Here is an 18,733-nt window from a genome sequence, read left to right on the forward strand (position 1 = left end):
ACATAGATTCATGGGCGGATTTGACATTGACCTGTTGATCGCCCCTCGTGCACATTTGACTTGACCGTAGTACATCTAGATAGAGATCTTGAGTTCTTGGCGTCGCAAAAATTAGGACTTGGCGTGGCAACCCTGTTGCTCCAGCCGGGGCTTTCATAATTTCAATGTGCGGTGTATAAATGGCGGATTCATAAATCGGTGTTATTGTCTTGATTTGTGTAGGTCTGATGCATATGATCGCCGAAAATATATCTTTTGAACTTGTATGTAAGCGACCACCAGCGCATATATATCCCTGCAAATGCGATACATATGCATGCATGCTTCTTCCATCCTTGGATGTCCGATTCTAAAGTATGACACCTGATAAATGCCTTTGATTTTGTGTTCTAGATCTTAAAATCCTTGAAGATGTTGAACATGGGGTGAAGTATAGCGATGTTTTCATCCAAGGTCTGTATCCATGACGTATGTTCTTCAGCGGAAAGTATATTCCGCCTAACAACTACGCTACAGCATATTTATTCAATTGCAAGGTTATATGTTCCCTTGAATCTCTTTGTTTTCATCTCAGCCGAAAGCTACAACAATACCACAAGATCACGCCGTATATAGTCCAATTATCTCTATTGATTCAAATATGTCGCATCTGCAATATCATTGCTACGAAGGCTGGGGCCAAAAGGCCAAGCGAGACTTCAATTACAGCCAAGCCGTCCGCATTGGCGATCGCATCGAGTGTGCAGGCCAAGGTATAAAATTCCGCGGACATTGCCCGAACAAACATGCATGCTGACAGCGTCTCAGGCGGCTGGGATCCGAAGACCTTCGAGTTTCACCGAGAAATCAACGCACAGATTGACCAGGCTTTCGCCAATGTCGATCTGAACCTGAAGGATGCAGGAGGGAAGGGATGGGAGCAAGTTTTCCGGGTGAACTCGTATCATGTCCCAATCAACAATGAGGCCCTGGATGCGATGGTGCGAAATTTCAAGAAGTGGATGCCTGAGCACCAACCGATTTGGACGTGTGTTGGCGTCACAAGACTTGGCGAGGATGATATGCGGGTTGAGATTGAGGTGGTTGCTCATGACCCTTGAAAATTGCGTTTGAAGGTGATATAGCGTGCGATGCGTGTTGTATGAGACCCATATTGCCCAGTTTCGAAATCAAGAATGGTAGATAGGCATTACCACATGAGAAGGGAAATTGGCTCAATAATGCATAATGGTTCTGACAAGGATGATTACCCTCAACGGCTGCCGCCTCTTCCTCCACCTCTGCCACCGCCCCTTCCTCTGGACTTGCCCTTTCCTCTGCCACCCATCATACGGCGGCCTGAGGCCTGGACATGAGCAATATCTTGCTTGTTCAGGTTCAATGTACCACCTGAAAACTTGCCCACAGAGCTACCAACAACACCACGCTCTCGTCGACCACTATTCGACTTGGAAACCTTGTTGGGCTTCTCCAGAATGATGCCGTTCTCCTTAGCTTCACGGCGACGTCTGTCATCCTTAAAAGCTGCCTTGGAATTGATTCCTCGCCGGTGAGCATCTGGCATTTTTTGCGCATATAGCGATGACTTAGCTCCAAGGGATTGCATGCGCATATCCATAGCTTTGAGACGGTTCTTTCCAGTGGGTGCAAGGTCGTCGGCGGAATCGAGAAGGTGAGATTCCTTGAGAAGGCGCTGCAATGCGAGATCGTGCTTTAAGTTCACAGCGTCATGGGCGTCGTCCTCCTCTTCCTTCTTAGTTGAAGGGTCGTCCGGGTTGGCGCTTGGTTTCTCTACATTAGATAATAATTTTCCACTCTGCAGCAACATCATTAGTACTGGACCTCATTTTTCTCAGGTTCAAAACATACCAAAAATGCCTTTCGAGTCTTCTTGTCCATTCGGTCCTCTGGTGCCATGTGGGCATCCGTGTGTTCCACCACTTCGACTTCATTGCTCTCGTCGCTGAAGTCAGACAGGTCATCGGAGTCATGCTCAGACCCAGAAAGATCAACCTCATCTCCATCCTCATCCGCGCCTTCACCCTCGGAATCCGTAGAATTGGCGGATTTGGCGGTATTGCCCGGCAAGTCAAGAGGCTCGAACTGCGCTTCGAAAAGTTTGCGAAATACGTCCTGCGCATTGTCCGCGGGAGGAGAACTCTCCTTCTTCTTAGGCTTAGAGACGACAGCGGTCTCGCGCTTCCGTTTTCCGACCATGGTGAATGTGTACGTCGATTATGTAGAAGTACCAAAACATTCGCGCCGCCCAAGAAGTTTTTCGGGCCAATCGCTTATCACGTGCGATAAGAAAAGAAAGATAAGCCCCTCGACACCCGCAGCGTCATGAAATATCCCAACTCTTCTCTCCAATTTGAAGACAATGACGAAGTTCAGACCATGCATTGACCTGCATTCGGGGCAGGTGAAGCAGATTGTGGGTGGTACCCTCAGTCAAGTGGCTGCAGACCTGAAGACCAACTACGTATCCAAGCTTCCCGCTAGCCACTATGCGGAATTGTATGAGAAGCACAACTTGCGCGGTGGACACGTTGTTAAGCTTGGACCGGGCAATGAGGAGGCTGCACAAGAGGCATGCAAGACATGGCCGGGTGGTTTACAAGTCGCTGGAGGTATCACCGATCAGAATGCCCAATATTGGATTGACCAGGGCGCGGACAAGGTATGCACCACCCTTCATGAATTAGGCAAATTTGATGGGCATTGTGCTTGATTGATGATTGAGTGATAAATTTTGGTCTTGTGGTTGTTTCAAACCCCATTTGAAGCCCTCCGTTATAGTATAGCCCGATGACGCTAACCATGGAATGCGGGACAATAGGTGATCATCACTTCATTCCTTTTCCCTGCCGGCAAGTTCTCGCTCGAGAGACTCCAGTCGGTTCTATCTGCTCTAGGCGGCGACAAGTCAAAGCTGGTCTTGGATCTTAGCTGCCGCAGAAAAGACAATACTTGGTTCGTGGCCATGGACCGCTGGCAAACCATCACAGAAATGGAGATCAACCAAGGTATGTCCTCATATCTTTCAGTATCTTGGATGTGGATTGTTTGCTCATTGATATTGTATAGAATCGATCGCTATGCTGGAGCCATATTGTGCCGAGTTCTTGATCCACGCTGCAGATGTAGAAGGCCTGCAACAAGGTGTCGACGAGGAACTGGTGGCCAGACTGGCTGACTGGTGTACCATCCCTGTGACCTATGCTGGGGGTGCGCGCCATTTGCAAGATCTAGAAAAGGTCCACACGTCTAGCAAGGGACGAGTGGATTTGACGATTGGCAGTGCATTGGATATCTTCGGTGGTTCTGGAGTGACATTCGATGAGTGTATTGAGTGGAACAAGACTCACTAAATAGAATAAAAACAATAGGTTCTTAATAAACACATTCAAATATGCAAAATACCCCAAAGCATCAAGTTGATGTTTATAGATGACAGGTCTGGGCTTGTCCGAAAGCGGCTTAGGGCCAAGTGAGGTCCGCCCGCCTCCGTATCTTGAGACTTCAACCTCTCTGGTTTCTGGCCCTTTTGCGACACACTCTCCAACCTGCTTTCTTTATCTAAATACTCTTCTCTGGACCCTCCTCTGTCGCCGCCACCATGAAGCCCGTCGTCTCTGCCCTGAACGCCTGGTCTTGGTACGCTCTTCCAACCCGTCTCCAACAATCTCCAACAATCAACCACCATCATTCTAACCTCTTTCCCGCAAAATAGTGTCGTTATTTCCCTCTTCGCAATCGTCATCCTCTCTGTCCTCGGCTCCCTATATAGCGTACGTCTTTCCGACCCCCTCGGCCACGAGCCCGACCAAAGTCCCGCCCTCACAAGCATACGTAATATGACATCGAGCGCTAACAAGTACTCCCTACTACAGAGCAACAACCACGCATACACCGGCTCAGAAGGAGAACCCAAAGATGGACCCGCAGTCGCTGCTTCAATTTACACCGCTGTGATCGTTTACACTGTACGTCATTCCCCATACCTCGGAGACAAGCGATCGATTACTGCACAACAGAAAGCAAAAGGAGAACTTGTTACTGACGACTTTACTTTTTTACCAATAGGGTTTCTTCGTGTTCTGTGGTTTCCAGGCTTACCTCCACATGCGAAACAGCAGGGGAGGTGCTATATCACTTCATTGAAGCTGATATAGCTATACGTCCTTTTTTTCTACGGTGTCCTGAAAACGCGTTTATCTATCGATTTGCAATATTTGGGATGAAACCTCGGTGTTTTCTTTGGGCAACACGGTGGTCTTGGATTGATGGGTTTGATGTGCCTCAAGCGGAGAGAGAGAGACAGCAGGGATGGTGTTTGTTCCTCGGGGGGCATTCATCGCAATGTCTCTTTGAGCGTACGTACTCGCCCACCAATGAGCAAGGATTTGCTTGGAAGGCGTTTACGGGGCAGGTTTCCCAGTCTTCTTTACTAGAATACACAGACGATCTACCTGCGACTTGTACATAGACCGCTCGAACTATTGCCAGCTTTTTTTGATATCTCATTATGTCCATTTGTGATGCATCTAAAGAGCCAACTTTTGTAAAGACATTTTAATCATCATCATTGAGAAATAGCATGATTTCATGACCGCCAACGCCAATGGATGCAGAACCAGATTGTGAGCTCCAGCTCAGCACCTAGTTTCGTTTCGATTTTTGTTCCTTTGTCGAATAGATTACTCCTCATCCTCCCAAGGGTCCAGCATCTTCGACATATAAGGACCATCTAAGAAGTATCCGAGACGAGCATAGTAGCTACGCACGCCAACACCAGAGATAACACTGATCTTGGTACTGCCATGCTCCTCACGAGCAATGCGTTCCGCCTCCTCCATCAACAGAGTTCCGAAGCCACGATGCTGGAACTTGCGCGCATCACGTCCATGAAGCGGCACAGCCGAACCATAGACGTGAAGCTCACGGACGATACTCGTCTGCTGGCCTGTGAACTCTGGACGGAAAGTGTGAGTGTCACTGCACTTGCGCAGACGAAGCAAACCAATGAGGATATCTTGCTTCGGGTCCTCATATGCCAAGAATGTCTCCCAACCACCGTTGGCAGTGTAGTCACGGCGAATCAACTCAATCTGCGAGGGGCGGATCTTGTTCTTCACTTCGTTGATACCGACCTCTCGGGTGCGGACGTCACGGCAGGTCGTACCGAAGTCCTTCATACGTGCCAATGCTAGTTCGCGCAGGTTGCCATTCTCCACACCAGATGTCACTAGTGGCATGGGGATATCACGCTGGACTCGGTAGATACGGGTCCACGGGGGAACTAGAGCGAGAATGCGTGCGACTAGGTCGATTAGCGCATTGGGCGTGTAGTTCTTATAACGGCCGGTTCGCCACAGCTCGTAGAGACCGGTGCCTCGAATGACAAGTGTGGGGTAGAGCTTGAGACCGTCAGTACGAAAGTTGGGGTTCTCGAAGTACTCCTGGAACTGGAAAAGATCGCGCTCCATTCCAACATTAGGCAAATCGGGCATCATGTGGCTGACAACCTTGAAGCCGGCATCCTTGGCAAGCTTGAAAGTCTCAGCCACTGCTGCCACTGTGTGACCACGGTTGGTGTCGCGCGCAACATCCTCGTACAGACTCTGTACACCAATTTCCAGTCGCGTACAGCCGTAGCGGAGCATGCTGCTCAGATGTGTGTCCAGACAGTAATCCGGTCGTGTTTCGATTGTGATACCCACACACTTCACGTTGCTCATTTCGCCTGCCTGCACGGCCTCGTCGACATTGTCCGTTTGGTATCCGCTCAGTGCATTGTGAAGTTGCGAGATGAAGCTGTCACGGTAGTCTTCCGGCAGAGACATAAAAGTTCCACCCATAATGATGTATTCGACCTTGTCCACACTGTGGCCGAGAGACTTGATCTGGTCCACTCGTCCCCGCGCCTGTTCAAATGGATCATAACGAGCGCGAATCGCTCTCATCGAAGTTGGTTCATATCCGGTGTAGGATTGAGTCGAGTATTCGAAGTCAGAGTCTGGGCCACCGGGGCAGTAGACGCAAATGTTGCCGGTGTAGGCGATATGAGGGCATCGGTGAGGTTTGCACATAACCGCCACCACGGCGATACCAGACGAAGTCCCTGCGAATCAAGTTAGCTGCTGCCTAGAACTCCTCCCGCTAATTGTCACATACGAATCGGCTTTGCGATCAGCTTCGGTAGAATGTATTTTTTGTAGTGTTCAGGTACTGCCGCAATGATGGCCGTCAGTGGCGGCTGGGTCGACAGATGGTGCTTCTTTGCGATCGTGCCGCGCAACTTGTTGAGGTTGACATCTTTCTTGGGCTGCGAAGAGTCCCGCGACGACTCGTACTCCTGGATCAGGGCATTTGCAATGTCGGAGCACGCTCGCATGAACCGTTCGTTCTCCGGCACCTGCTTCGCCATCTTCTTGGCGTTTCGCTTCGTGATCGTGGGGGTCATCGTCATAGTGGCCATGGTGAAGAGTATATCACCGCGCCCAGGCGGGAAGACGTGGATAGAGAACTTGAAGCTGTTGAGTTGTTGTGGTGGGGGTATAAAAATTATGTGGTCGCCGAGGCTTGCGCCCGAACAGCACTCGGATCCGCTTAAGTAAAAGATTGTCCCGAGCGAAAACTCCCGGGTGCGCATCCCGATCCCTTCACCATACCCGAATCCTTCTCTCTCCTTTCATACTCCTCAACACCTCTCCTCTCTACCTATCGCAATGCAGGCCTTCCGCCGTAACACTGTCTCGGCTCTCCGCCAGTTCGGTGCCACCCAGCGCCGGACTGAGGCCACCTCTGCCTACCAATCCACCGTGAACAACCTTCGCATCAACAAGGACACTCGCGTCCTGTTCCAGGGGTTTACCGGAAAGCAGGGAACGTGAGTGCAGATCCCGCAGATTCTTTGATGATTTTACGCGCTCGACACTGACATTTTGCCTCGAAACAGCTTCCACGCAGAGCAGGCCATTGCCTACGGTATTTTCTTCTTTCGCCATCGCGACGAATCACCCAAAGCTTACACAGGATAGGCACAAATGTTGTCGGTGGAACCAACCCTAAGAAGGCCGGCAGCACTCACCTCGACCGTCCCGTCTTCGCCAACGTCAGCGATGCCGTGAAGGAGACCGGTGCTACCGCCTCTGCTATCTTCGTCCCGTATGATTCCACGATTTCGATGAAACCAGAACGATTGCGCTAATTGCAGCTAGTCCCCCTCTCGCTGCTGCCGGTATCGAGGAGGCTATCGCCGCTGAGATGGGCCTCGTTGTTTGGTACGTGTCAACCCGTTGGGACTTTTTTTTTCTCCCTATTAGGAGCTTCAAACTGACAGGTTCTTCTCCTATAGCATTACTGAGGGTATCCCTCAGCACGGTACGGCTGATTCGGAAACCACATGAAGCACGCAAACTGATTTATTTGATATAGACATGGTCCGCATCACCGACATCCTTAAGACCCAGAACAAGACCCGTCTTGTCGGCCCCAACTGCCCCGGTATCATCGCTCCCGTAAGCTATCATCAGTAACCAATCGAACTGCGCCGGATACTCATACATATAATTTATAGGGACAATGCAAGATCGGTATCATGCCCGGCTTCATCCACAAGCGCGGTCGTGTCGGTATCGTCTCCCGCTCCGGTACTCTGACCTACGAGGCCGTCAACCAGACCACCCAGGCCGGCCTTGGTCAGTCTCTCGTCGTCGGTATCGGTGGTGACCCCTTCTCCGGCACCAACTTCATCGACTGCCTGAAGATCTTCCTCGAGGACCCCGAGACCGACGGTATCATCATGATCGGTGAGATTGGTGGTTCCGCCGAGGAGGACGCCGCCGAGTTCTTCAAGGCCAACAACATCCACAACAAGCCTGCCGTCTCCTTCATCGCTGGTATCTCCGCTCCCCCCGGCCGCCGCATGGGTCACGCCGGTGCCATCGTCTCCGGTGGTAAGGGTGGTGCCGACTCCAAGATCTCCGCTCTGACCGACGCCGGTGTCATTGTCGAGCGCTCTCCCGCCAACCTCGGCAAGTCCCTCCTTGCTGAGTTCGTCAAGCGCGACCTTGTCTAAATTTGTCGCTGGTGATGCATCATGTGTCTTGTTTGCCTATATCTCCACGCTACGGCTGGGGATCTGAGGTGATATTTGCCATTTATACTGTGGGGTTTTGTGGGCTGTTCCTTGTTGACTGCTCCTGTATTCTTTTTCTCCTTTGTGTTAGAGACCCTTGAAGTAATTACTTTCGTGTAACTTTACCGCATCCCGCATTGCATCATAGATGATCCAACGAGGTAGATTAGTAGAGTATAATTATATAGATGCAGGATTTATACACATCTTTATTCCTTCAACGTCCACGCAGTAGACCCTGGCGATGGTACATCTACCACCTCCCAATTCGACCGGTCTGCGCCCTCCTCCCATGACAGCACTTCCCCATAGTAAAGACGGCAGGCCCAGTATTCGGGCGTCTCATGATAAATGATATCATCTTTGTGATGTTTAATATTGCCCCAAGAGTCGTTGATACGCGCCACTGCTTCTGCCCTCGAACAGCCCAACTTCTGGATTTCGAACGTGATTTCATGGAAGAACACATCAATTCTTGATCTGAAACGGGCAAGTATTCTGAATCTTGGACTATTTTGCGTGGTATGAACTGGGATTGGTTAGCTTGTGTTCGGCCGTATATGTATATAGCTACATTCGACGTTGGCTTCCATGCATTACACAAGGAACATGTTTCTGGAACGAATACTTACTCCGAACACGCTAGGCCCAATACGCATAGTTAGGACGCCGGGCTATTGTACGCCATACTAACAGAAGACGGTTCTTTCAAAATATCAACAAACTATATATACGTTAAAACGTAAGAGAACGAGTTGTCGAATGGATGATGGTTAGTTCGAGAGGCCGTTACAGTAATAATCGAATTCAGGTTTACCTTCACACTCGTGCGACTTGATTCCCGGAGATTGAACCCCGACAGGCATGAGACTTAAATAAGCGATGAAGGCCCCGCCTTCGAGACCGCTTTCTGGACTGGTAGGTGTATCTCACAAACAGTAGTATAACGTCACCGGATGTATTTTACACGAGAGTGCTATACGCATGCTACCTGGTGTGCCCATCCATGAGTCTACCCTATAGGCTACAGTCGCAGCCGTCATTTGCCTCCTAGGTCGAAACACTGATATCCCCTTTGAACCCCTAGTCGAATAATACACTAGCCCATAGAAATATAATGTATAACCTCTTCACTGTATCATATCACTGTGGAACACTCAGCAAGGCATTAGCAAGTTATACCACGGTGATCCAGCAAGAAAGTTGATTGTTCGATTGGCATCTAATAAATAATCGTCTTCTGTCTCATATTCCGCAGTTTTTTCACCACGGACACCAGGCGCTGTTTCCATCGCGAATCCGACAAAGCTAAGCCCAGTTTGCAGGTGCCAAGGCCATATGTCTTCCTTTGCCGTTGAATGTCTCGGATTTGGAAATCCGTAAACGGTTCTCCACTTCCAACTTTACTCTCGCTGCCTATTGTCGAGTCATTCGTCGATCATACTTTTGCCATAACCTGGGTAGGAATTGTACGTCCTGCGCACAATATTGTCGAACTTCATCTGAAAGGGATCGCGTGTTGAAAACTTCGTACGAGCCCCCACATGCAGGTGCAAACAACCTTCTTCCTTTTTCTTTGGCAGCTTTCCAACTCGCTCTCTCATTTGCAGACATGAGAGCATCATTTTCTATGCACCTACCTAGTCCATTCACGCATCTCTTTGAAAACTTGCGCGTTGCAAGCTCCATTAGCTGAAGATCTTGCACGCCAGATAATTCGATCTGATAGTGGCTGAAAAGAGCATCTGAATCATTGCGGACGTCGAAAAACACCTTCGGAATAGAAGAGGTCTATTTGTCTTCATCGCCAGAGGGCAAGCCCATGTATGAGAAGTATGGATTCCGGGGCTTGGAGTCGTTTTCGCCATTCCCTGATTATGTGCAAGTGTGTATGTTGCGGCCGGTAAAGGGGCGATGAAGATCTGAATTCATGCATAAATCTCAATTCTTTTTCTTAGAATGGGGGCTATAAACAAGTAATGAACGCAACGATCATCCCAATAATTCACTAAAACCCCATCTTCACAGCGGCAGTCGCCTGCGTCTCAACCGGTAATGCGAACCATGCACCAGCCATTACAAACCAAATAGCACCATAGAACCAGAATGGGCCCCCACAAAGGCCACAGTACTAGTGAGCGTTGTGAAAATATATGCAACCAATCTAAACATACTCCAGAAGAATCCCATAATCCCGAAGCAAAAGCCTCGCACGATAGTTGGGACAACTTCTATGGTGTAGAGAGTGAGAGTCACCATACCCGCAGAATGAAGGAAGCTTATAATATTCTCAAAGTAGTAAAGAGCGCGCGCAGCGCGCTATAAAAGGAGATTCTTATATAAGAAGTTAAGCCAGTTGCCTAATAAGCTTAATATAACTTTGAAAGTAATACTTGAAGAACTAAGGAAAGAATTTAAAAAGCGCTTACAAAAAACGCTTAAAAAACTGTTAGAAGAATACCTAAGAGAACGCTTAAGAGAATAGAAGAACGCCTAAAAGAATACTACAATTAAGGATGATACGGTGAATGGGAGGCCAGAAACGGCCGCTTTTGACGCCGTTTTAAGCCGCTTGCTCAACGTAGTGCCACTTGCACCATTCATATTTGATTGGTCAACCGGATAATTCTGAACGTCCAACTTAGTCTTAGTGCTTATACCCAAGCCACCGGCCCCCAAATCTTTCAGCCCTAGTTAAGAGCTCATGTATCCTTTCTCATACAGCAATGGGCACGTTTCCGAAGGACTTGCTCAGCTCTGGGGGACTCTACATCAATAAATAAATGAGGTCTGTGCGCGAAGCTGAGCTTATAAGCGATGGCGTTTCCCATAAGTTGCAAAGGCATTGTTCATCAACAATCAACCAAAAGATTTCACCATATTAACTTTACTCACTATGACTTATACTCATGATCCTGTTGCTATCGTCACCGCGGCGCTGGACCAATTGCCGCCCCCCGAATCGATTTCAGAAGAAAAGCGTCTCCAGATTTTAGCGGCGATTGACAAAGCCCGTGTCGCTCTGGAGCCTCCGCTTGTCTCTGTCCAGAACCTTGTCTTCTCAGTATGTGCATCATGATACATACAGGCTCTATATATGCTTACACAAGATCTAACGCACAGCACATGGGACTTGTTGGTGTCCGAGTAGCTGTCAGCATGGGTATCTTTGACGCCTTAGCGGCTGGGGGTGAATCACCTCAGACTCTGAGCCAATTAGCCGAGAAGACCAAGGGTGATGAGACACTCTTGCGTATGTCAATCAAGCGCCCTCCACCCCCTCGCCACGGCATTTCTATGAAGTGGCATTGACAGTATCTCCAGTGCGAATTCTGCGTCTTCTTACCGTACACAATCTCATTGCCGAAACGGCTCATCAGACATGGAAGCCATTGCCACTTGGCTTGGGATTCGCCTCAGGCTCACCCTTACCCGAAGTGGCTAAGCATTTGTACCCTATTCCTTTCGCATCTGCAAAGCTCATAAGCTTACCATGGACCAGCTACGCCAACATGAAAGCTTCCGCGAATCTGGACGAATTCCTGGAGGCCACAGACTACCAAAACCCAACGGATACCTACAACGGACCATGGCAGTTTGCATACAAGACCAAAGACCACTACTTCGACTGGCTGACGCAGAACCCAGAAGACGCCCACGCGTTCAACGTAACAATGCGCATTAACCGTCAGGTAGAAGGCGCACAGTGGTTTGACATCTACCCCGTCGAAGGAAGACTGAGTGTATCCTCGAACGACCGCGTCCAGCTAGTAGACATCGGCGGCGGATTGGGACACGATCTTGCAGGTTTGAAGCGCAAATTCCCCAATCTTCCTGGTCGCCTGGTTCTCGAAGACCTACCGGATGTTATCGAACACGCCAAGGAGTCGATTGAAGATGGCATTGAGGTTGTCGGGTACGACATGTTCACTGAGCAGCCGCTGAAGGGTGCCAAGGCGTACTATTTGCGTACTGTGCTGCATGACTGGCCGGATAAGCAGTCGCTGCTGGCGCTTGCCCGTGTTCGGGAGGCTATGGCTGACGACTCAGTGCTGCTGATTAATGAGAATACCTTGCCTGAGGTTGGCGCGTCGAGCTTCTCGGTGTCGTTGGATATTAACATGATGAATATTTTTGCTGCTTTGGAGCGGACGGAGAAGCAATGGGTTGATCTGCTGGAGCGGGCTGGCTTCAGGGTGGTCAAAATTTGGCGCGCTGACTATGATGGTGTCGGATCGAATGCGTTGTTCGAGGCTGTCGCTTGTCAACTGTGAAATTGATATAACGTTCACTTGATTTGGAATGTACCGGGCTCCCGAGAGATTCAATCGATCAATGATAGTCCTCGGTATCTCATGATCCACATGCTGAAGTTCACGACTCTTTCTGGTATAAATAGACAAGATCTTAGACATTGATACGCCCTGCTAGAATATCGTGAGGACTTTGGCGATGTTGAGCAGGAACCTGCTGGCTATTCATGAGAAGAGACGGAAGAGCGACTTAAAAAGTGCTCCATGTCGAGGGTGATTTTCGCTGGCGTTTAAAATTTCGAGTTCAACTGCGTTAGTGGAACCAGGAAGTTTTATACCCCGGCAAAGTATACATAATACACACGTGATGCTTGCATAGTCGCAGTCTTTGTAGCGCAGTTGACGCTTAGTTGCACATGTTTGCTTACAGATCAAAAAAGGCTCTTAGATAGTAAGGCTCCAAGGCCAGGACATCAAACGCGCCAAGTATCACAGTACGTAAGTGGCTAGCGCACAAGCGTGGATGTAAATCGCGATTTCCCGGTTTCTATATCTGAACTTAATTCTTTAATTTCCTCGGCAAGCTACGGATGATTCCATGTCATTCTCATTCTCTTCCCGAGTTTTCCTTAGAAGCTCAACATACCTATTCAGCACCCCTACGAGAACACTCTTTAGCATTGTATCTTTGTCTACGTGCTGCACTAGACAAGCCGTCTTCGCCTCACGGTTAGAGAAAATACCATATCCGGGCACTAAGCCAAGGACTCAACGATTTCCCCGGGTTAGGGGGGAATCACTACCTCGACCATTTTCGTCCACATCAGCAACCATGGTCATCAAAGACTCCAAGAGAACCCTATGGCGTCGAATGTGCGACAACATGGCTGACCTCATTGAGCGAAATTTGGAGACGGACGGGTTCCATTACTGGGGTATCACCATGTACCGAACCACCTACAAGAGCGACGTGGACTGGGCGAACTTCCTCGATCGGTTCATGGGCAGTGTCCGCACAGAACTGGAAAGCGACGATGGGCTCGATATATTGGATTCCTTTCGGCCTGTTGTGATGGAAGACGCGCGCCGCTTTGACGGGGCCACGCCTGATCAAATACGGGACGCTTTCAAGGAGTGGGCGAGGGTGGCTTGCGAGACGGAGCAAGGGGTGCCATACAAACGTGCAGAGTGGGCGTACTCGGCCCGATATCGGCTGTGTATCATGGTTGACGAAGAGGCGTTACAGTCTGTGCTGGATATACCGACCGAGGACTTAGAAGCGTATAATACTACTGGATTTGTGATTTTGATCAATGGGAGGTGGCCCCCAGAGTGGGACCCCGAAGAGTTGGCTGCAGGAGGGGGGCCAGACGATGGACACGAGCCAGTGTACGGCTGTACGTTGGACGAGGTTGGCTGGATGAAGGTTCGATATGGTGAGGCGCAGACTGGAGCCTCCTCACGCATGACTGATGATGGGGATTGGAGCGTTGAGTATCGACGGCCACCGGCCATTGGTTTTCACTTTTGAGCGGAGACCGGTCCAAACGCCCGAGCGATGTATTTTCTGGACAAGAATCATGTATATTACTGATCATTCTTTACCTCTACTGTAACTAATATTTTCTTTCCCTGCTATTCTGGTCTTGGTGTAGGTCTATGAAACGCTAACACAAATAGCATAGCCAACATCCAAATACTGACAATCTGACCCAATCACCGGATTCCACTCGTACAGCTGCGCAAATGTTATTTCGAACGCACCCTCGACCGCTGCGTACGAGTCCCCGGAAACGACCGTGTAATATTCGTTGCAATTGGACGCGATGCCAGTCTATGTAGGCGCACCAGCTGAGCTACTCGCCGTGGCCGTGGGAGCCTTGACGCAGTAGGCATATCCGAGCCAAAGGTTCGTACATGTTTTTCCAACTATAGTTCGGAATTAGCTTGACTTATCTCTAGGGGGGTTTTGATGGATGGGATCTTACTGCTAGGATTGCACTCATAGAGTTGGGCAAGAGTAACTCCAAACTCAGTCTCTATTGTCGAACAATTATCTCCCGACTCGATAATGAAGAAATCCTGGCACCCATAGATGTATCTAGTTTGTGTTAGGGCTACCGACGTAGCAGTAGCGGTAGTACTACTAGGGGTTATGGTGGCAGTAGTTGACGTGCTCGAACCCACCCCAATGCAGACGGCACGAATATTGGTATCGTTAAGATTAGCGTATAGATTTGTGTCACAGTCTGTGCCGAGCCAAGGGTTCCACGTAAGGAGTTAGACTTCCGTGATATCGAAGTCTTCCTCAATATCAGCACATTGGTATTCTAGGCAAAATCAGTATCATGATATGCGAGTGCCCTATTCCTTCACTCCTTTTGTTCGTTGCCATCCATACCTCCGTTATCGTAGCCATTAACACCGGTGAAGCAGTTGCAGTTTGAGACAGTGGTAGACTCGGTGGCATTGAGGGACAAGCAGAGAGAGCCGAGTCCGCTGTCACTGCTGCTGGTGTCGTCACTGCCAGTTGCTATTTTCGCAAAAGAAAAGACGTGGCATTAGAGAAAGATCCGGAGAGAAATGACAAAAGGCACAACAAGATCACTTACTGTAAGAACTATTGAGAATAGCACAATAACTGTACCCTGGCTGCATGGCGCATAAGCTCAGATTAGTGTTGAGACTAGGGTTCCAGTCGAGGAAATCGGCCGTTGTGACTTCATTCAGCCACGCAACCCACTTGCAAGAGTTGAGGTTATATGTGGTGTTGTCATAGTTGGCGTATCGTTGGCAGTTAGTAAGCGTGTCCGGGGCCGAAGGGAGATATGTTGGCGTGTAGACGAACCCCGGATCACTGGTCGCCGTGGGAATTGATGTATCGACGGCGGGAAAGCTGGCTGTTGTCACAGTGAACAGGGGCATTGTGACTGGGTAGCCAGAGTAGGTGCTAATGTATCCAACTGCGGCGATGCAGTAAGCCTCCCCGAGCTCGAGGTTGGTGCAATTGGCGTCAATCTCTGGGTCGAGGAAGTAGAAGTCCACGAGGGAGATAGCATTGGCGACAGTGACTAGACTGCAATTATCCCCTTTTCCGACCTATGTATCATGTTAAAAATATTGCTGTGGGTCTAATATTTACTATATACCACAGACCACAATCTGTGGTAGATCCATTCAGGGCGTTGGTGGGCGCAGGAGCAGCGGAGGTGATACTTGTTGGATTCTGTACTGTGGAATTGCCTGACATGTCGGTGGTATGATTAAGATAGCCTCTAGAAGGACTAAACGTGGCATCCGCCAAAGCTTGCCGCTGTTTCTTGAGCGTCGTGCTCCAGTACACCTGTATAGACCCTTTACTCCTCCCGGCAAATTTCTGTGCAAATTGTCTCGTCACCTCCGGCCAAGTAAGATTCTGTTTTTCCCTAAGCTTCACCAATAAAGCTATTTCTTCCACGGAAAATAATAAACCTTTTCTCGTATAAGGGGTATATTGCGTATCAACTAGTTCGGTAATTGGGCTTGGCTAGTCACAGTCGTCTATACCTTGTTATTTCCCATGGGAAATTCCCATGGCGGGACTAGGCCCCCGTGGGAACTCCTATAGGAGTTATGGGAATTCCTATAGGACTATAAACAATGCAAACATTAGTTATCTCGTGCCTTATATAAATAATTCATTTGGCGATTCCGAACGGTATTTTATTTATAATAGCTCTTTCTAAATTAAAGATATACTAAATAATCACAAAACTATGGTCGGAATATATCAAAAGTAATAAATGTTTGTTAGTCTTAATACTCGCTAAAACACCTTTAAATTACCGTATTTTATTATGATAGCTCAGCGATTTGTCCATTATGAAAATAATGTATAGATGGGAAATTTTTTTAATCCCATGGGAGTCCCACGGGAATTCCCATGGCGGGACCAATTTTTTTTTAGTCCCATGGGAGTGGGTCCACGGAACTAGATTTTCGTTAGTCCCATGGGAAATGTCAAGGTCTTGTCGTATATGATGTCTGAATCTTGATTTGCGGTGCATCTTGATATAGTGGCATCTATGCTCAAAGGCGTAGAAATGCAACAAGATAAAGCGCCCTTAAACAACTAGTACAGGAACTCTAGCCGGTCTTCGACGGGAAGGGCCGAGAATTGAGCACGAATAGTAGTAAACGAAACGCTACTACTACGATAGGGCCCTTGATTGGACCGGGCGGCACTATTTTTTTGAATATCTCTTCCTAGCACTCGAATGTTTATTTATTTTGGATTGGCGACTAGGAACCGCCGTTCGCTTTGCATATTGTTGTCTGGATTGAAGAGGTGGATCTTGATTCGGAGAGTGGGAGTACCCTAAGAGACATTTGTCTAGGTATATGTAAGAAAGAGGTCTAGTTTTTACAGGATAGAGCCTGTCAACTAGGTAAGATCAAAGATGTCTCAGAAAAAGTGGTATTGCAAGATGTACAGAGATTGATTCTTGGGGAACTCTCAGGTTCACCAAGAACGACTTATTTAACATGATCAAAAGAGGCTGTGAATCGGCGCTGACGACTCTACAGGGATACGCTGACAAGACGCGGAGTAGTCCACAGGAGTTGATACCGATGTGATATATGTCCCCCATGGAGTCCGTGACAGGCAGTCTCTGTGCGTTCGCACCAGTCGCAACTATCGCTGCCATCTCCCCTATCAGAAGGGTATCAGACTGTAGCACTTGAAGTTACGACTACGATGAACTGATTCCCGAGGCCTTAGGACCTCTGGTTGGCTAGAGATTTCAAGAAAACGTTTTTGCCAAGAAAGAGTTTGCGATGATAGCAATCGGGGTGAAAAGCGAAAGAAATGGAAAAGGCCGGGATTCCGAACTAAATATCGGCATAAGGAGAATGAGGAGTAATCCGAGAATTAGTACCGCAATGTAGAGGAGAATATAAGGGGGAAAGACATAGTGAGCTAACGTGAGCTTCATGAAATATTTGAATCGATGAACCGTCTGATAGGGGTTTGGTTCTTGGAGTTTCTTGATCTTTCAGGGAGGGATCATGGTTACTACTCGCCCGGAGATCTCATCTTTCTTCAGCTTCTCTAATATCTCACCAGTTTGACTAAAGTCGACGAGCTCGATCCGTGGCAGCACCGTTTTCGACAGCGCCAATTGAAATAACTCCTGCAATTGTTCCTCGTTTCCAGTCGCCGACCCTTTAATCACCAGACCTATACCGCCAATCAGTATTGATCCGGCTAGATTTCAGCAGCGGCACATACCTCGATCACAGCACTCAATTGGCGAGATGGGGATGTGGAAATCCTCACGAGGCAGACCCACGCATACGATCACCCCGCGACTGCGGATTAGCTTGGGCGCCAACGTATAAGCCTTCTGCCCTCCCGGCACCACCACAATTCCATGTGCGCATTCTCCTCCTGTCAGCTCTTTCACATTCATCTCTACATCTTCCTTCAGAAAGTCCACAAATGCCGTTGCGCCAAGGCTCATGCATAACTTCCGCTTCGCCTCACCAGTATCGACCGCAATGACCCTGTACCCCTTCGTCCGGGCGGCGATCTGCAAACCCAGGTGGCCAAGCCCGCCTCCTGCTCCCGGTAGGACAACCCAGTCGCCTCTTCGAAGTTCTGGCTCGAGCCGCGAGATGGCTCCCGCCATACTGAGCCCCGCGCACAACAGTGGAGCGGCGACCTCGCTGAGCAGGCTGTCCGGTATGTGCGACACGTAGCGCGCATCTGCGACAACATACTGCTCCAGTGTACCAGGGACATTTCGGCCCGTGTTTCGCTGTCGAGGGCAGTTGTTTGGGAATGATGGCGTTGAGGAACACACGGAGCAGACGCCACATGCGCTGTTGAGCCACCTTACCCCGACACGTTGGCCCAGAAGGGTTGATGGTGCGGACGGACCGAGTGCGACAACCCGACCTACACCTTCATGACCCGGGATGGCCGAATTCGCGCCCCAGCCCATCAGGCCACGGAGGTCGGAATGGCTTCTGGCTGTTACCACGATGCAGCTTCAAAGGGAAGAGTATGACCTTACCAAATTCCGGAGCATTCCAATTTTACGAGAACTTCATTTTCGCCAGGTCGTTCCACCGGAACCGAATCCTGGAGAATGATGTGCCCATTGGGACCGGGGTCCTGGATCAATGCTGCTTTCTGCGTCATTGGGATTTGCGCCATGTTGCGCAGATATACTCCCAGGCGCGGCGAACGGGAGATCTCAGCTGTCGTATCAACTACATCATTCCGTTATTATCGCGTATTGATATTTATACGTTTATTATTAACGGCAAAATGCCTGTCCGTTGGGTGCAC

General features: G+C 49.1%; 11 protein-coding genes across 11 annotated transcripts; 6 read left to right on the plus strand and 5 right to left on the minus strand.

The window, feature by feature from the left end:
- Positions 1-640: 640 nt before the first annotated feature.
- On the plus strand, positions 641-1,100 carry N7508_001916 (RidA family protein; the record flags this gene model as incomplete). The annotated part of the gene is made up of 2 exons (XM_058459982.1): positions 641-752; positions 808-1,100. 2 exons carry the CDS (start codon positions 641-643, stop codon positions 1,098-1,100), a joined length of 405 nt encoding a protein of 134 aa, XP_058323514.1.
- A 152-nt stretch (positions 1,101-1,252) lies between these two features.
- Positions 1,253-2,217, minus strand: N7508_001917 (uncharacterized protein; the record flags this gene model as incomplete). Its single annotated transcript, XM_058459983.1, has 2 exons — positions 1,253-1,816; positions 1,870-2,217. 2 exons carry the CDS (start codon positions 2,215-2,217, stop codon positions 1,253-1,255), a joined length of 912 nt encoding a protein of 303 aa, XP_058323515.1.
- Positions 2,218-2,380: 163 nt separating this feature from the next.
- Positions 2,381-3,371, plus strand: N7508_001918 (1-(5-phosphoribosyl)-5- ((5-phosphoribosylamino)methylideneamino)imidazole-4-carboxamide isomerase HIS6; the record flags this gene model as incomplete). The annotated part of the gene is made up of 3 exons (XM_058459984.1): positions 2,381-2,680; positions 2,840-3,026; positions 3,088-3,371. The coding sequence occupies 3 exons, from the start codon at positions 2,381-2,383 to the stop codon at positions 3,369-3,371; spliced, it is 771 nt and encodes a 256-aa protein (XP_058323516.1).
- A 248-nt stretch (positions 3,372-3,619) lies between these two features.
- Positions 3,620-4,164, plus strand: N7508_001919 (uncharacterized protein; the record flags this gene model as incomplete). The annotated part of the gene is made up of 3 exons (XM_058459985.1): positions 3,620-3,657; positions 3,734-3,986; positions 4,087-4,164. The coding sequence occupies 3 exons, from the start codon at positions 3,620-3,622 to the stop codon at positions 4,162-4,164; spliced, it is 369 nt and encodes a 122-aa protein (XP_058323517.1).
- Positions 4,165-4,700: 536 nt separating this feature from the next.
- On the minus strand, positions 4,701-6,481 carry N7508_001920 (Elongator subunit ELP3; the record flags this gene model as incomplete). Its single annotated transcript, XM_058459986.1, has 2 exons — positions 4,701-6,124; positions 6,178-6,481. 2 exons carry the CDS (start codon positions 6,479-6,481, stop codon positions 4,701-4,703), a joined length of 1,728 nt encoding a protein of 575 aa, XP_058323518.1.
- A 250-nt stretch (positions 6,482-6,731) lies between these two features.
- Positions 6,732-8,083, plus strand: N7508_001921 (succinate--CoA ligase (GDP-forming) subunit alpha; the record flags this gene model as incomplete). Its single annotated transcript, XM_058459987.1, has 7 exons — positions 6,732-6,892; positions 6,962-6,990; positions 7,044-7,170; positions 7,224-7,286; positions 7,361-7,386; positions 7,441-7,523; positions 7,583-8,083. The coding sequence occupies 7 exons, from the start codon at positions 6,732-6,734 to the stop codon at positions 8,081-8,083; spliced, it is 990 nt and encodes a 329-aa protein (XP_058323519.1).
- A 2,956-nt stretch (positions 8,084-11,039) lies between these two features.
- On the plus strand, positions 11,040-12,417 carry N7508_001922 (S-adenosyl-L-methionine-dependent methyltransferase; the record flags this gene model as incomplete). Its single annotated transcript, XM_058459988.1, has 3 exons — positions 11,040-11,207; positions 11,267-11,396; positions 11,468-12,417. 3 exons carry the CDS (start codon positions 11,040-11,042, stop codon positions 12,415-12,417), a joined length of 1,248 nt encoding a protein of 415 aa, XP_058323520.1.
- An 811-nt stretch (positions 12,418-13,228) lies between these two features.
- Positions 13,229-13,927, plus strand: N7508_001923 (uncharacterized protein; the record flags this gene model as incomplete). Its single annotated transcript, XM_058459989.1, has 1 exon — positions 13,229-13,927. One exon carries the CDS (start codon positions 13,229-13,231, stop codon positions 13,925-13,927), a length of 699 nt encoding a protein of 232 aa, XP_058323521.1.
- A 749-nt stretch (positions 13,928-14,676) lies between these two features.
- On the minus strand, positions 14,677-15,573 carry N7508_001924 (uncharacterized protein; the record flags this gene model as incomplete). The annotated part of the gene is made up of 4 exons (XM_058459990.1): positions 14,677-14,726; positions 14,798-14,929; positions 15,009-15,495; positions 15,553-15,573. The coding sequence occupies 4 exons, from the start codon at positions 15,571-15,573 to the stop codon at positions 14,677-14,679; spliced, it is 690 nt and encodes a 229-aa protein (XP_058323522.1).
- N7508_001925 (uncharacterized protein) lies at positions 15,542-16,639 on the minus strand (the record flags this gene model as incomplete). The annotated part of the gene is made up of 2 exons (XM_058459991.1): positions 15,542-15,872; positions 16,515-16,639. Coding segments are annotated over 2 exons (456 nt in total), but the record flags the coding sequence as incomplete, so codon positions are not given.
- Positions 16,640-17,432: 793 nt separating this feature from the next.
- Positions 17,433-18,598, minus strand: N7508_001926 (zinc-dependent alcohol dehydrogenase; the record flags this gene model as incomplete). Its single annotated transcript, XM_058459992.1, has 3 exons — positions 17,433-17,617; positions 17,669-18,405; positions 18,456-18,598. 3 exons carry the CDS (start codon positions 18,596-18,598, stop codon positions 17,433-17,435), a joined length of 1,065 nt encoding a protein of 354 aa, XP_058323524.1.
- Between the last annotated feature and the right edge of the window lie 135 nt (positions 18,599-18,733).

This window comes from Penicillium antarcticum, assembly GCF_028974205.1.
Source record: "Penicillium antarcticum strain IBT 31339 chromosome Unknown utg000002l_segment0_segment0, whole genome shotgun sequence".
Classification (NCBI taxonomy): Eukaryota; Fungi; Ascomycota; class Eurotiomycetes; order Eurotiales; family Aspergillaceae; genus Penicillium; species Penicillium antarcticum.